Source organism: Cynara cardunculus, assembly GCF_001531365.2.
Source record: "Cynara cardunculus var. scolymus isolate 2C chromosome LG 13, CcrdV1, whole genome shotgun sequence".
Lineage (NCBI taxonomy): Eukaryota > Viridiplantae > Streptophyta > Magnoliopsida > Asterales > Asteraceae > Cynara > Cynara cardunculus.
In genome coordinates, this window is record NC_037540.1 from 2012821 (window position 1) to 2029726 (window position 16906).

Consider the following 16906-nt stretch of genomic DNA (forward strand, 5'->3'; position numbering starts at 1 on the left):
GAAATGAAATTCAATTACAAATCTCTTAGAATCCAATTCAATTCTACAAACAAAACAAGACCTAAGATTGTCATTAATCCGCTGTCAAATTGACTCAAATTATTTAAGAACAAGGAAACCATCAGAATGACAACAAATGAAAATTTGGGTTTATAGGAAATGTACCCATTATATTATATAAAATCAAATAATTTTTTTTAAATATTCAGTTCTATTGATAACTGTTTAATACTTCTGGCTAAACAGAAATAAACATGATACACGGGACCTAAGAATATAAAAAAAAAGTAAAATAAAATAATGTACAATAGATTGCCTTCCCTCTATGTGATTGGGTCACTACTCGAGTTGCTGCTAACACCCTTTGAGTAGCTTCACCATTTCCTCAAGGGTTACTCTCTCTCCTTCACAAATTCAAACTCCTTTAAATGCTCTTGTCTGCAACAAAAATCTCTTCAATATATCTGTATCTGTATCTATATCTATATCTATAGATCTGTATATCGAAGAAAGATCTAGCTAGCCATGGAGACCAACAAGATGATCATGGTGCTTACTGAACTAGTACCATGCATGTTAATGGTGTTAATGGAGGTTTCCACCATCGGCTTGACCATCTTGGCTAGCACCATCTTGTCAAAAGGGCTTAGCCCATTCGTCTTCGTCGTCTATACCAATGCCCTATCTTCCATCTTCCTCCTACCTTTCAACTCCTTCATCATCCGCAGAAACAAGTTCGTTTCTTCCCCTAATTCAAATATATACACACACATATCTATATACATATATATATATATATATATATGATTGTATGTATGTATATGTATATATTAATATATGCTCAGTTCGATTGTAAATATATCTATACACATACATATATGTATGTATGTATGTATGTATATGTATATATGACTCAGTTGGATTGTTGATGATCAGTTCATCACTTGTGAATATATCTGAATTATTCTCGATCGAAAATTGCATGCATGAAAATTATCTTGTTATATATACAGTGATAATTATATATTTAATTTGGTTAATTATTTTGCAGGAGAGACGATCTTATCACGCAGTTTCTTCTCCTTGGTTTCGTAGGGTTTGTATTCTCTCTCTCTCTTTTTTATCTCGTACAAATAATAGACAGTAAAAAAAATACCAGATTTTTTTAGTCTGAATAATCGTTGTTACAAGTGTAACAACAGGTTCTGATATAAACGAAATGAAGCAGTTGAAGTTGGTCACTATGAACGACCAAATAACGTGAAATTAATAACCTAACATGTTATGGGCATTAATTGATTAGAGTTTGATTTCTAAAGATATATTTCTTGGATATGAACAAATAATAATTCGACTTTTTTTGTTGTTGCAGGGTGACAATGGCACAAAATCTAGCGTATGTTGGATTGAGTTATAGTTCTCCGATCGTTGCTTGTGGCATGGGCAATATAATACCCTCTATTTCATTTATTCTTGCTGCTATTTGTAGGTTCGTTTTATTTTCTCACACGAACATGTTTTCGTTATTAATATATTTGATTTTTTTTATCAATTGATGTAGGTTAATTATATACAAATTTAATAGATATTTTGAATAACATCAACAATGAAAACATACATATACGTTGTATTGAAATAGATCTACATTTTTAAATCAAAACCTTACAAAGTATCAAGTAAAATAAAAAGTCATAAACTATTACCATAAACTTTGATTCATTTTAAACACAAAATTGGATGGTTATTGCATATAAATGTTTATTTCATTAATTTTGTACAAAATAAATAATAAGGGTGTAAAATTTTACTTTAGATCGATACGAAAAATTGATATAATTTATTGTTAAAAAAATATGAGAATCACGAAGTATTCTGCTATATTAATATAATTCAATGTTTGATTATCTTGTATTTGATTATGTTTATCAACTAGTTTAATCTAGTTTAAACGTGAAAAGTTACATTTATGAGTTAATAAGTTGTAAACTTGAATTTGAAGAAGTTATACATTAATAAACCATATGTAATATTTAATGAATTGTTTTTAAGAATATTTATCAAAAACCTTATTGTACTTATAATATTACTGCAATCTAGTTTTTTTCGTTCATATGAATAAATTTTTATCAGTTACATATTTATATTTTCATTAGAATATTAATTAAAAAAATTCGTATAATTTTAATCACTTTCACTTTTAGAAAACAAAGTATTAGTGACGGATAAATCAAAAATCAGTTCCTTCACGGATCAACGATGGATTAACGAGGGAACTGGTTTTTGATTAATCCGTTACTTATAACAAAGGTAACTCATTTTTGTGGTGTCTAGCTAACATAGACCTTAATTCAAGTTAATTTCTTAGATAAATAACGACTTAACAAAAAATTTAATTTATAAATCATTATTATAAGATATCAGAAATAAAAATTATAATTAAATGATTTAATAGTGGGTGATGATAACTCATAAGTCAAACTTTATTTATTCAATTAATTTAATTTTGAAAAAAAAAACCCCAAAAAACTAATGGCTCCCAAGGCACCATGGAAAGACAATCCTACGTATGTTTTGTCTGGCGTACCCTGTGGCCGTGAATTAAAGGGTCAAGAAAAAACAAAAATAAAAAACAAAAAACTATAATTATTATTACGAAATAAATATTTAAAGTGTAATAATTTATGTTCTAAAAAACACAAATTTTAATTGTTTTTGGTTTTTGATTAATATCTATTTGTTATTATTTATAGAAGGACAGAAGTGGATTTGAGAAGTTCAAGTACGCGAACAAAATTAATGGGTACATTGATATCGATCATTGGAGCTGTGTCGCTCGTTTTATATAGGGGTCCAGTGATCAAAGACTCTTCGACTCATCTACGGTTGGCTCCTCGACTGTTTGTTTTCTTAGCTACAAAGGAACATTGGGTTGTTGGTTGCGTTCTTTTCGCATGTGCTTCGTTGGCTTTCTCGATATGGAACATCATTCAGGTTCTTATCGACACCTTCCAACACTTCAATTCGCAAAACCGTCTCCATCATTTACTTTTTAGACTATGTTTGACAAACTAGCGGTTAACTGATAAACTAGTCAAGTAGTAATTTTTGGTAAAAATAAATAGCTTATAGTCATCAAACATGACAAAAAATCAGTGATGGATCTTGCAACAGAGCCGCCATCATCACCACATCCTTAAAATGGAATATTTGATATTTTTTCTTTATTTTTAATTTTGGACAGGTCGGAACTATTGAAAAATGTCCAGAAGTAATGACAGTGGCGTCTAGTTACACCTTATTTGGAACAGTTCAATCGACTTTGGTGGCTATAATCGTAGAAAATGACCCTCTTGCTTGGAGGCTGCAATTTGACATGGGACTCCTTGTCATTGTCTTGACGGTAAGCAAATACCCATCTAGATACATGATTAAAATGGTCATTTTCAAGATAAAGGTACAACTATTAAAAAAATAATATACAAATTACTACAAATATGTTTTAGAACCCAAAACACGTCATTTGATAACGAATAAATCCCACACGGCATTTGACGATCATAAATTTTTCCAAAATAGGCAATATTTGGAAGTCTTATCCGAACGCATGTGCACATGTGGTGCATACGAAGAAAAGGCCAGTTTTACGTGACCATGTTCAAGCCTCTCGGGGTTCCGATTGCTAGTACGTTTGGCTGCATTTTCTTTGCCGAAACTTTTCACTACGGAAGGTAATCCCGCACGTTACATCTTTAGGTTCCTTTTTAATATACAATATTTAGAGTGAAATTTCATTTTTGGTCCTTATGGTCGTCCACCATTATCAAATTTGACCCCTCTTTAAAACTAATTATAGTTTTAGTAAAATGATCAAAATACCTTTAAATTAACTAACCTTTTAACTAGAGTTAGTCAGAGCGACCAAACGTGAAACAAAACAGCAACCACATTTACCAAAAATGTAATTAATTTTAAATAGGGACCAAAGTTGATAATAAGTGGCTACCACATACACCAAAAATGTAATTTACTTCAATATTTATGTACAACAAAATTTACACACGTTTTGTCACCTGTGGCGAGTCTCGAAGGCTTGAACCCTGACCTCCATAGAGGATGGGATCTACCAATAGCCTAGATAGGCAGATATCAATGAGCAAGTGACCGCTTGGTTGCATCTTAAGTTCTTGTTGGTCGTTATTTTTTTACTTACTTATTCTTGAGACACGAATGCAGTATGATGAGTGCGGCGGTGACAGGAATCGGATATTATACAATGATGTGGGGTCAAATGAGAGAAGATGAAAGTAGAAGGGGCAAAGTGGATTTATTGGAAGAGAAAGCCCCTCTTTTGCAAGAAGAGGACCAAGTTTGATATTATAGAGTGTAATAATGGGGAGGGTGTGTTTTAGAGACCCTATGAGAGAATGTGTGCACAGTAAATACTCCATGTACATTACTATCATTTTCCTAATACATTTTTTGATTTTGATTTCTGAGTTTCAATTCAGTTTTGATTTGGTTTCTACTGGTATTTGTTGTAATCGGTATGCAAACATTGAGGATAATTGTTGTTGTTCTCGTTTCTGGTGCATCAATGGCGGATCAAAATCATGATAACCGTTTGGTGAATCATAAGTTTATGACGAAATTGGAAATGGATTCGAATTTTTTTGTTTCCTAAGCTGTGTTATTGATTTAGATCGGGAAGTTGCTCGTTTGATTACGAGTGGTCATTACATTTGATTTTGATCTGAAGTTGTTTATTTGATTGCGAGTGATCATTAGTTTATAGAAGTTGTTGCAGTTTCTAGCAATTTGACTCGGTAGAAAGCGTAAGGTTTATGTCTCGGTTCAGAGCTCGGCATCAATGGAGGTACGACATATCGGTACTAGGCATCAGAAGAAGTTAATCATCGGAGTTCATTCAACTAAGGTACGATCAAGTACGTGCTTACGATTATTGTTCGATTGTTCAATGTACCTGATGAACAAGGTGGGATCAAATTCCAATTTAGGTTAATCATCGGAGGTCATTCAACTGAGGTACGATTAATTACATACTTACGGTCATTGTTCGATTGTTTAATCTACCTGATGAACACGGTGGAATGAAATTAAATTCCAAATTTCCTGTTGTATGATTTTTAATCATCGTATTTTGGGAGTGCATAACGACGATATTACTTCCGTCATCAAATTATCTGTTTATATATAGCGATGTTTGGTCATTCTGATACGCAACATTACGTAATGGCAACACGACAACTGAACAAACAATGAATTATTGAAACGACCTCATAGGGCAGAATAGATGAATAAACTAGTTTGTGCAAGTAGGGAAAATGAGACCCTTTTTACTTTTGATATTGAATGGATGACTTCAGCTTCTAAATTGATGAGAAGCATTTTTAAGTCTTTTAAAAAATGGATAATTAGATTAAGATGTATATATTGTGACCTGTGGTAATTAATTCATACAAATGCTTCTGTTTTTGAATTTTGAAACTTAAGAAGTATGAGAGCATCTATAACAACTATGTTATTTTAGAAATTTTGGAGATTTAATAAAAGTTTGCTCTAACAACTATGTTAACCTCTCTTCTAAATTAGAGAAAAAAAATGAGAGAAATCGGAGAAATCTCCAAATTTAAAAGAAGAGAAAGAAAATATAACATATAGATTGGATATGCTTTTGACATATCAAATGTTAAAAAAAAATCTCGTTTTTGGTATGCAAGTGTGTAGTTGTAGCAACTTCGGTGCATAGCATGCAGTTGTTGACTCGATAATTGTCAACATCTTGACTCAAGTTGGCAGGTTTGTGGTTTGACTTTCCCAACTATTACACCATGTTATCCATCATTCTGATGGAAAATGGAAGCTGAAAAGGAAGTTTCTTGATTTATCTGCTATATTTTGTGAATATGAGGTAATTTGAATAACTGTGTACAACTTGAATCTTTAATCTTAGCTCAAGCCTGAGTGTGGCAGCCAAGTTGGAAGCTCATATTATTGGCAAATGTCAAACTCTTGTGCTTTTTTGATCTTATTAATTCTATCACATAGCCTGCCTCTTTCTTCTGAAGATGATAGTAACCAGCCTATTTGTCCGAGCTCATTTGAGTGTCAAAACCTTGGCTACTTACGCTTTCCGTTCTATAGTTCCGAGAATTCAGCATGTGGATTGTCCAAGGTATACTGCAATGAATCAAATCCTAAGATTCAACTTAGAGACAACTACCCATCCTATGATCTTATTCAGGTCACGTTTGGCGGTAGTGATACTGTTCTAGTTCGAGATAATGCTTTTGCAAATCAGATAAATAATCGAAGTTGTGATTCATTGATGTATAATTTTCCTTCCAACTCATCCTCTATCTCTTATATCAGCCATCCTCCCACCATCACCGTATTAAGGTGTGAAAAGAGTCCAGGAAACATAGATGAGTATTTTGAGAAGGAAGGTGAATATTACAGTTTTAAGAGATGCAATGATTATGACTATTATTACACATATTCCAATGGTTATATTACAGCCAACCCCGATGTACCGACTCGGTGCTCAGTGATTCGTCTGCCAGGTAATTCTCCATCTATGGGTCCAACAGCAAACGTTACAAATTTCAACGATCTGTTTACTCTGTTAAGACCCGATCTTAATCTTGAACTGCAAGTATCGGAAGTCTGTCAGGAGTGTTACCGGATAGGGGGGCAATGCTCGAATGACAACCGAGAGTTTCAGTGTGCATACACTAGTCGCATCATGAGGAAAGGTACGGGTTTCTTCACAATAACCATACATCTTGCAACCAAATTAACAAATACTTTTTTTGAAGTATGTAATTTATATATAGGGTAGGGGTTGGGGAGGGTAAGACACAGAGTCGCAGACCTTACCTCTACCTTCAGGAGCAGAGAGACTCTCCGTAAAGATCATGACTTGTAAAAGGTTCAGGAAATATGGTTTTTGCATTGAAATTTGCTTTTCAAAGTTAGACAAAGGTGTGAAAGAGATCAATAATAATGGTAGAAAAGCATGCTAGGAAAAAATTGAAGAAAAAGTAACAAGAAAGAAAACTAAAGCATGCACGGACAGTAAAATCATATGAGAAGGTACTAAACCACTAAACTAGGGATGAAATAGTCGTTGACTCTCTAACCGTACCCCTACCGAACGGCTATGATACCTACTTTACCATCTTACTATGATGATACTTACCTTTTGGATACTCCACACACCCCTCCCTTGCCTCGGTAACCCTGTAACCCTAGTACCGTGTCCCCGTAAAATCGTATTTGCGGTCATGTCCTTCAAAATCTCTAAAGCCACCATATCTTGTCTAGCATGTTCTGAGACTTGTCAATCCGAGCATCCTCATTTGAGCCACCTCTATCTTCCTCTCATGTGCCTTATTTGTTGCCCAACACTCCGCACTTCTAACATAGTCGGTCGAATGGCTACCTATGGCTCACTCATGCCTCAGGCAATTAAAGCCAGCCCCATACTGGTGAAGTCCCATTTTTAATAGAATTTTATATTGTTATTGTTATATACTTTTGTGCTGTTTTAATTTGTTATACACTAATTACTGGCCTTAAACACAAAATATGTCAAGTAATAAAAATATGAATCATGCAAAACATATGACATATGTATGATTAAACCTAATAAAATCTTATCTAAGATCAACTAGGTCACAAGAAATATTATATGGATTAACTATATTATCTATCAAGAAATATTTATTAAATTAATTTGATTTGATTACGTAGATCTAATCATTTCATTTGCCTCTCAAAAAGCAAGAAAAATAAAATTTCATTAAGACCTATTTTAACCTTGAGATGATGCCCTGCCTAGCTTATAGAATTCCCATTCAACTTTATCGGGACCTTCTTGTCACAAAACACTTTTGTGGCCACCCTCCATTTTAACGGACCAACCCTTTATGCAATAAGGCTTGGATCTTTATGAATTCTCCTAAGAGGTCACCGGTTCGAGTATGACTAAGTTGACCCAAACAACCACATTAACAGAAGAAAATGTATTTGATCTAGACCTACTAATGCGTAGGCCATGAGTTGTATCTCATGAGTAATATTTGTTCCCTCTTTGTTGTTTTCTTTCTAAAAGTTACTGCTTATATTAAGAATCTTCTTTTGCAGAAAATCGAAGAAGCACTGTGATCAAATCTGCACTAGGTAATATAATCTTCACTTCTTCGATAATATCAGAATTTTACCGACATGTACCGTGATTATAACCGTCAAAATCTTTTTCGACTGCAAAACTTTAATCCTATCTCATTCATTGTTTGCAGCAACTTTTGGAATTGGGACAGTAATTATCTTGATCTTGCTGATCATTTGCTTCAGATTCAAGATCTTCTCTAGATATGACACAGAAAAGTATATCAATCTGGAAACCTTCATAAAAAATCATGAAGCTCTTGCTCCAAAAAGGTACTCTTATTCAGATTTGAAAAAGATGACTGAATCCTTCAAAGTCAAAATAGGCGAAGGAGGTTATGGTTCTGTGTACCGAGGAGCGTTACACAATGGTAACTTAGTTGCGGTCAAAGTTCTGAACGAATTAAAAGGAAATGGAGAAGATTTAGTGAATGAACTCGCAAGCATTAGCAAGACCTCTCATGTTAACATAGTAAGTCTATTGGGATTCTGTTTTGAGGGCCGTCACCGAGCTTTGATTTATGAGTACATGCCTAACGGATCCCTAGAGAAATTCGTTTATAATCGAGGTTCGGCAATAGGTAGCCAACTAGAATGGCAGAAACTATATGAAATTGTAGTTGGCATTGGTCGAGGATTAGAGTACTTGCATCGCGGTTGTAACACCCAAATTCTACATTTTGACATAAAACCCCATAATATTCTCTTAGATAAAGATTTCTGTCCTAAGATATCTGATTTTGGGCTCGCTAAGTTATGTCCTGAAAAAAGAAGTGTCATTTCTATGTCGGGTATGAGAGGGACTCCGGGATATATTGCACCGGAAGTATTCTCTAGAAACTTTGGAGGGGTTTCTCACAAGTCGGATGTGTACAGTTACGGGATGATGGTATTAGAAATGGTCGGAGGGCGAAGGAATGCTGTGGTTGAAGTTAATGACACTAGTAACATGTTCTTCTCCCATTGGGTATATAAACAACTTGTGTCGAACAAAAATCTTGGATTGAGCGGGATTTTGAACGAGGAGGATAAAGAACGAGTAACGAAGATGGTTTTCGTAAGCTTATGGTGCATACAAGGCGATCCTTCAAGTAGACCATCAATGAGTAAGGTGTTGGATATGTTAGAAGGAGATTTAGAGTCCATACAAATTCCTCCTAAACCCTTCTTGTTTTCCCCTCCAAAATCACCAGATTCCCACCATTGAATCGCTATGATTCATGGTTAGAATTGAATCTGAAAAATGTAATCGGTTGTTCAGTAAAAATGTAATGGAAGATTTCATATTTATTCAAGATTTGTGGCAAAGTTCTCTCATTTGTCGTAACAAACCAAAGAACAAAGCAGTAGGCTGACCAAAATAACTTCGAACTCAATTTAAAACCTGGTGCAAGTTATTAGTAGCACATAGCTTGAATGTGGGACGAGTTATTACATTTATATACCCTTATTTCTATGATCCTAAATGTTTGCCAACAACTAATTTGTTGATGCAGATACAAAGAATGATGCTGGTGCAATATATGATTGCAAATGTCTTGCAATTGAAGCCTGCATTGTATCATCCAAGGTCTGTTGATCCCTACAAATAACTTTTTATATTTATTATCAGACTTTTGACCAATTAAGTTAGAAACATTCTGGTCCGACATCAGGGGCGGATCCACTCTATTGGATATAGTGGCATGGGCTACTGCTTCGGTCCTCCAACGTAGTGTAAAAACTTATAGGGTCGTGAAAGGTGTCACCTTATCATCTTGTTGTGTGCAACCGTATGAACGACAATGACGATACAAGTTTCTTTTGGTAGAGTTGATTTGAATGGCTTTTCTCCACCCCGGGCGTGGATTCGAATCTTGTTTGTGTTATTTTCTTAGTTTTTAGCTTTTAATTTCAGATTTATTATGTTTCTAGAAAAAAAAATGCAATAATAGACTCGAACACAGGTCCTTACATATGAAAAATAAAGAAATAATCAATAGACAAATGATGATTTTGTGTAAAATATTCATATCTTTGTTTTTCTATAATCAAATGATTTTATTTATCTAAATTTGCCTTGGCATGCCGCCATTTACATTCGAATTAAGCAAAATTTTCCTCGTGGAAGATTACCGGCTTACAATATAGATTCATAACATCCAGTAGAATCTATATAGATATTTTATTTATTAGAATATCTATATTAGAGATTGAAACAAATAATGATATTTAGTATAAATTGTTTAACTGATATTTTTGTAATTGAATCATACATAATCTTCGTAAGATTTCTAGAGACATTGGTAAATTCTACCATAACGTTTTTGACAATTGTATGATTATTGATAAACTGAAGAGGTAAAAGAAAGTGATTTAAATTTAAGTAATAAAGGAAAAGGAAAAGGAAAGTTCAGGGTCCAAATTTGGTAACTGTAAAGAAGTTTGAGGGGTTCCGTTGCAAATTGGTTGGTCGACTCCTAGAGTTTGAAAACTACCGCAAAATAGGTTAGCTTAAGCAATCAAATACGAATGGTTATGTTAATCAGCATTATTTAAAAAATTTTGGTTACATATTTATAAGTATATATATGTTAAAACGGTCAAATTATATATAATTTATAACATGTTTAATATCCAAAACAACTGCTTTAAACCATAGACAATTTTTCAAATGACCTTATAGTTGTGTATGTACCTCCGTGATTTGACTCTCTCAAATGTCTCCATATTTATAACATTATTTTTTTCCTTTCAATAAAAAAAATCGCATATTAATTACGAGAATAAAAATGAATTTTTTTAACGTTGTTTTTATTTGATTAAATTTTAATTTTCTAAGATTTTATAAAAACTTGTTTTGTTTGTTTTCAATTAAATATAAATTTTCTAGAAGTTGCTTTGTTAATTGTTTCTAAATTTTGTATGAAACCCTATTATTTTTTGTATTTTTAATTCAATAAATGCAACCAATTTTAGTCATTATAGTTTTAGCAACCGTCACTCATTGATGACCATATTACCCCTTACTGAGCCTCTCAATGGACAAGAAATGGTATTACTAGTAGGGTGTTAAATGTCATTTTAACAAAAACATTATATGATTGAGTTTGAAATTTTAATTTTGAATCTTGAGAATAAATTAAATAAATATAATCCTTTCTTTTATTTCATAAATAAAATCTTAAAATTTCCACAAGCAGTTCTTTATTAAACCATAACACTAAAATTTTGCCCGCCAAACGTTCAGTAGTGGCATATGTAATATCTTAAACGTTTGTATAACGCATAAAATAATCAACACACGTAATCATACCCAAATTCCATTCCAAAAACATAATCAGCGAATAAACGAAATTAATCCGAAATTAAGAGCAATAGAAGAAAATGATCATAGAAAACTCAGAAAAAGACTTCACAACCACAACCATCCCTACCAAGAAATTCAAAATTCAGGCAAATGCTTTCATCATGCTAGAATGGTCAAATGGAGACCAAAACTGCTATAATGAGTTGTACATCATGCAATAAAAGTTGTACATTATTCTGGATGAGCAATTACTTGTATGGGAAAGGGGAAAAGGTTGGAGGGAAATTTCAGTTCTTCTTTCATTGTCAAAAGACCATCAACAACCAAACAAACCTCCATTGGTAAGAAACTCATTACTCCATAAGCATATATTTCCAATTGTTATAAAGATTTCTTATTTCATTGCTTTTTCTTCTACTTCAAGTGAAAAATCCCATAGAAGGTTGTTGTTTAAGGATGGTGGTGTTGAGTGTTCTTCCATAGCTAACCGACACTTGCTTTATACATACTCCGTATACGGTTTCTTCTACTCAATTGTCTTCATATGCTACCATAGATTACGTTTGGCTTTTCTCTCATCTTTCTATCCTGATTCGTATGTTTTCATGTCTGTTTTCGATACTTTTACAGTGTAAGTTTTGGTTTTTTTTTTTTGAAACTAACATGAATTAGACGTGTTTCAGTGACTAAACGTCATCATGCCATTTGGGTTAGTTTCAGCTTGGAATAAACGAAGGAGAAGCAAGTCAGATGATCATCTTGATCCATGTAAGTTTTCTTCGGTTTTCTGCAAGTTCCTACCCAAGATTTCTTGAAGTTCTGATGGAGAACTCAAGATTTCTTGAAGTTCCGATTGTGGACCCAAGATTTCTTGAAGTTCTGATAGTGAAAAACTGAATTTTCAGGGGTTTATAGACCTGTGGAGTATTGGAAACTTGAAAATGATCAAAAGATTCAAAACCCACCATCAAAAAGGCATTATGGATCATCGGTTTTTACTCTGAAGGAAATGGAGGAGGCGACTTGTTCTTTCAGTGAAGAATATCTGCTGGGAAAAGGAGGATTCGGTAGAGTTTACAAGGGAAAGCTGCAGTCTGGTGAAGTAAGTTTTCATAAAGTCATAATCTTGTACTGAATTTCCTAAAGAAAACCGGATGAATCGACATCTTGATAAAGATGGGATTCAATTATATTAGGAAGAAAAACAAAGAGAACAGATTCCAAATAAAAAGTAAGAATCTTGAATTTTTCGTATTGAAAGGTTGTGGCGATCAAGAAAATGGAGTTACCGCCATTTAAAGCAGCAGAAGGGGAGCGCGAATTCCGTGTTGAAGTTGATATTTTGAGCAGATTGGATCATCCAAATCTTGTTTCATTGATAGGATATTGTGCAGATGGGAAGAATAGGTTTCTGGTTTATGAATACATGCACAAAGGAAACCTACAAGATCACTTAAATGGTTGGTCTTTTCAATTTCTTTTTGGGTGCGTTTGGTATCCAGACATGATAGAACAGGACAGAACAATTTTTGTTTTAATCAGCAAAATTTTGGTAGAATTTTTCTATCACTTTATATAATTTCTAATTACAGGAATTGGGGAAAAGAAGATGGATTGGCCTGTGAGGCTTAAAGTGGCGATTGGGGCAGCAAGAGGACTTGCTTATTTACATTCAAGTTCTGCTGTTGGAATTCCTGTTGTACATAGAGATTTCAAATCAACCAACATTCTTCTAAGTGACGACTACGAAGCAAAGGTATAAACATCTTCACTTTCTTTAATATTCAGTTTCTAAAATTAGTAATCGGATGGTTTTTACAGATATCAGATTTCGGTCTAGCCAAGTTAATGCCGGAGGGTCAAGAAACTCATGTGACAGCAAGGGTGCTTGGTACATTTGGCTATTTTGACCCTGAATATACATCGGTAAGCAGTGGTTTCTATTTTTTTTTTCTATAATTATCCGGATTATGATCTTCAAGATCTTCATTTTCTGATCTGGGTTTCCTAGATTAGTGACATAATGACATTACTATTAACATAAACATCATTAAAATCGACATTAAAGTCGAGTTTAAGCGAATATAGCAACAAACGTCACGTATAAAGTTGACCTGAAACTTAGGGCTTGTTTGTTAGCAGCTTAATGAGCTTAATGGGACTCACAACGATACATGACTGTTTGGTAGTGGCTAAATGATATAGAAAGTGGCTTATTCAGTAAGCTTTTAGGGGGAGCTTTATGAAGAAAGCCAAGGTTTTTCCTAACCTGCCCTTCCCAATTAGAAAACATGCTCCTTCCATCTATGAGAAAACCCTCCTAAATAAAAACATTCTCAATCTATACAGACAGATTAATCCACACAAACAGCTTTATCCATACAGAACTTAATGGAAAACCAACCAAACATATATGCCATAGATAATGTGGCATCATGTTACTTAAAAACCATGTTTGGCAACCATAAGCTAGTTTATAAGCTATCTTATTTTTTAAGCTTATTAAAAAAAAACCCGTTTGGTTAGCCATAAGCCAGCTTTCAGAAAAGCTGCTTCAAGTCGTGTTTTAGTAAGCTCCAAGGGCCTTTTTCCAATTATGCTCCTTATATTTTTCGGTTTTTCCAATTACTTTATCAGCATGTCTTTTTAGGTCATTTTACATTGTCATCTAGTGTATCAGCTAGTTTTTACCAAACGCGCTAAGGAATTGTGTGGTTGTTTTTCCATCAAGTCCTATATGGATTAATCTGTCTGTATAGATTGAGAAGGTTTTTGTTTGGGAGGATTTCTTTTATAGATGGAAGGAGCATGTTTTTTAATTGAGAGGTGTATGTTTGGGAAAAAAAACTTAGCTTTTTGCATAAAGCTCCCCTCTAGAAGTTTACTGAATAAGCCACTTTATATATCATTAAGCCACTACCAAACAGTCATTATAGTTGACCGAATAAGTTGTAAGTCTCGTTAAGCTAATTAAACGGATAACAAACAGACCCTAACTAGCTTATCTAGTTTGCCAAACATAGCTCAAGTACTACATTGGTTCCAACGAACTAGTATATTTCAATCAAAACCGTTACTTTTCAACTTACAAGAAACTACTTTCCTAAACAGACGGGAAAACTCACTTTACAAAGTGACGTTTACGCATTTGGAGTTGTTCTTCTTGAACTTCTAACTGGGCGTAGAGCCGTGGACCTCAACCAAGGACCCAATGACCAAAATCTTGTACTGCAGGTACGGTTTTTTGTCATTATTCCGAATCTTATAATGGCCTAGGTCAAGATATTACCAAGGGTATTTTGGTAAAAATGCAGGTTAGGCACATACTGAACGACAAAAAGAGGTTGCGGAAAGTCATAGATCCAGAGATGATCAGAAGCTCATACACAATCGAGTCAGTAGCAATGTACGCAAACTTAGCATCACGATGTGTGCGTGTTGACAGTAACGAAAGGCCATCAATGGAAGAATGTGTGAAAGAACTCCAAATCATCATTTATACAAACTCTAAAGGCGTAGGCATGGCAATGCACGCGTTTAGAATGCTATGAGAATTCATTAAGACTTGTTTCTATTTCCAAAATAATTATTTCCGTTCTTATATAGCACAATCATCGGAGATTTTGGTGTTTTTCTAAGAAACTCGGAGAACCCACAAACCCTAATCAAAAAACGAATGAGAAATTGAGAATGTTTGATGTTTTGGGTTTGATTTCTAGTAAACATCTTGTAGTTTGATATGTTAGTATGCTTGATAACATTATATTCTTTTGTGGAACAAATATACATACGGAAATGAGAAAAAACACACGAAATAAACATGTTACTATGATACATTAATCGTAGAGCTTTAGGCATCGTACCTCATGATACACTAGCCGTTGATGCAATATTTTTGTCGTCAGCATACAACGTATTTGTGTCTGAAACGATGTTTGAGGCCGGAGGAAGTTGTTTCCGCATTAAATGCTTACGTCTTTGTAATGTTAGAAGGATCAAAAAGCTATCGGTCTTGAAGACGTTGTATCCTGCTTTTGAATACATGTTGAATGGAGCTGAATCGATCATTCTACAGTGCAAATAAACCTCTCTTACTGAACTCAATTGCGAAATAAGTTCCTCACTTGCCTTCAAAAGATGCCAACCGATGCCCTGCCTGAAGTTAATCATATATGAATCAGTCATCAATCCATATTCACATCACTTTCAATCGAATCCAAATACATTCTTGTTGGTTAAAATCGTATGAATTTACATAATCTTGATTCCAGGAATCAATTAAGATTCCCTAACTTGAAATAATCAAATATGAAATACGCAACAAGGAAAGTAACTCAATTAAGTAAAGAATTGATGCTTAGATTCAACACATTCACTTGTGAATACCTGAATTAAGTAAAGCATTGATGCTTAGATTTAATCAATTCACTTGAGAAACATTCACACGTGCATATACATATGTACACGTGCATAAAAACCAAAAAACCGCTTAGACCGTCCATATGAACAGTTAGTTGGATTTTCCTCTATATTCTCTCAAGATTTTCAATCAATCTTGAAGTTGAATGTTACTCCATTCCACCTCAAACATCAAGAACCCTAAAGTATTGCACATCATAGTGCTAAATCTACAAGAAAACCCACAAAATTTACCACAAAAAAATGAGAAATTACCTTCTTAAAGACTTCTTGACTGTCATATTACAAATATAAGGTGCATTCTTTGGAGGAGTTGGAGTTGGAGGTGAAACATTAGCCCCAAATTGATCAAAATTAACTTCCACAGTCCCTGCCAATTGGATATCTTCTTCTTCTTCATCATCAGTATTTCTCCTATGAAATGCAATCAAAGTGGCAGTATGAGGCATTAAAGCTCTCCTTTCAATCAAATATTGTTTCACAAGAAAACCCAATAGTTTGGTATAAGCTTTAGGCAACATCATAGATTCTGCAAAAGATTCAGCCAATAAATCCACTGTCATATCCATTTCTTGTTCTTGCATCACTCGGATTAGGAGCATCGACCCAGATGGTAATTTGTGGAATACTTTGAAACTATCGAGAAATTGGAGGTTTTGGTGGTCGGAGTCGGAGACGAATTTTCCGGTGGGAATTGGGTTTTCTTGGACGGTGGAGGACGGTGAGTGAGAGGAGGAGCAAGTGAGGATGAGATGTGTGGATTTGGGGGAGATTTTGGGGAAGGTGGGGCTTATGATGTGGGTTTTTGGATAGTAGTGGTGGCGGAGATGGCGGTGGTTTTGGAGATTATGGCGGTGGTGGTGGTGGATGGAGGAGGAAGAAAGAGAGAATGGTGCTCCGGCCATGGTGGTGGAAGGGAGGAGGTCGAGATTGGTTGTTTGTTTTGTTTGCGGATAAAAATGGTGACCCTTTGAGAGATCTTGATACGGGAAAATTGCAGAAAACTTT

At 34.3% G+C, this 16906-nt stretch overlaps 4 protein-coding genes across 6 annotated transcripts; 3 read left to right on the forward strand and 1 right to left on the reverse strand.

Moving 5' to 3' along the window:
- The first annotated feature begins 457 nt into the window (after positions 1-457).
- Positions 458-4590, forward strand: LOC112525724 (WAT1-related protein At1g70260). Its single transcript, XM_025135961.1, has 7 exons — positions 458-734; positions 1052-1096; positions 1373-1489; positions 2751-2991; positions 3242-3400; positions 3577-3728; positions 4234-4590. The coding sequence occupies exons 1-7, from the start codon at positions 526-528 to the stop codon at positions 4370-4372; spliced, it is 1062 nt and encodes a 353-aa protein (XP_024991729.1). The 5' UTR covers positions 458-525; the 3' UTR covers positions 4373-4590.
- A 1383-nt stretch (positions 4591-5973) lies between these two features.
- Positions 5974-9426, forward strand: LOC112524327 (rust resistance kinase Lr10-like). Its single transcript, XM_025134106.1, has 3 exons — positions 5974-6773; positions 8167-8202; positions 8322-9426. The coding sequence occupies exons 1-3, from the start codon at positions 6020-6022 to the stop codon at positions 9395-9397; spliced, it is 1866 nt and encodes a 621-aa protein (XP_024989874.1). The 5' UTR covers positions 5974-6019; the 3' UTR covers positions 9398-9426.
- On the reverse strand, positions 6598-16849 carry LOC112524329. 2 transcript variants are annotated; one of them, XM_025134111.1, is made up of 3 exons: positions 16154-16849; positions 15343-15635; positions 6598-6667 (listed from the first exon to the last, which is right to left on the reverse strand). In XM_025134111.1, exons 1-2 carry the CDS (start codon positions 16801-16803, stop codon positions 15344-15346), a joined length of 942 nt encoding a protein of 313 aa, XP_024989879.1. In that variant the 5' UTR covers positions 16804-16849; the 3' UTR covers positions 6598-6667; position 15343. The 2 variants fall into 2 exon arrangements, with proteins under 2 accessions (XP_024989879.1, XP_024989878.1); XM_025134110.1 differs by lacking the exon at positions 6598-6667 and having other exon boundaries at positions 15164-15635.
- On the forward strand, positions 11890-15045 carry LOC112524328 (probable serine/threonine-protein kinase PBL28). 2 transcript variants are annotated; one of them, XM_025134107.1, is made up of 8 exons: positions 11890-12110; positions 12194-12247; positions 12385-12581; positions 12741-12939; positions 13072-13235; positions 13301-13405; positions 14591-14713; positions 14794-15045. In XM_025134107.1, the coding sequence occupies exons 1-8, from the start codon at positions 12077-12079 to the stop codon at positions 15028-15030; spliced, it is 1113 nt and encodes a 370-aa protein (XP_024989875.1). In that variant the 5' UTR covers positions 11890-12076; the 3' UTR covers positions 15031-15045. The 2 variants fall into 2 exon arrangements, with proteins under 2 accessions (XP_024989875.1, XP_024989876.1); XM_025134108.1 differs by having other exon boundaries at positions 11890-12074; positions 12163-12247.
- Positions 16850-16906: the final 57 nt, after the last annotated feature.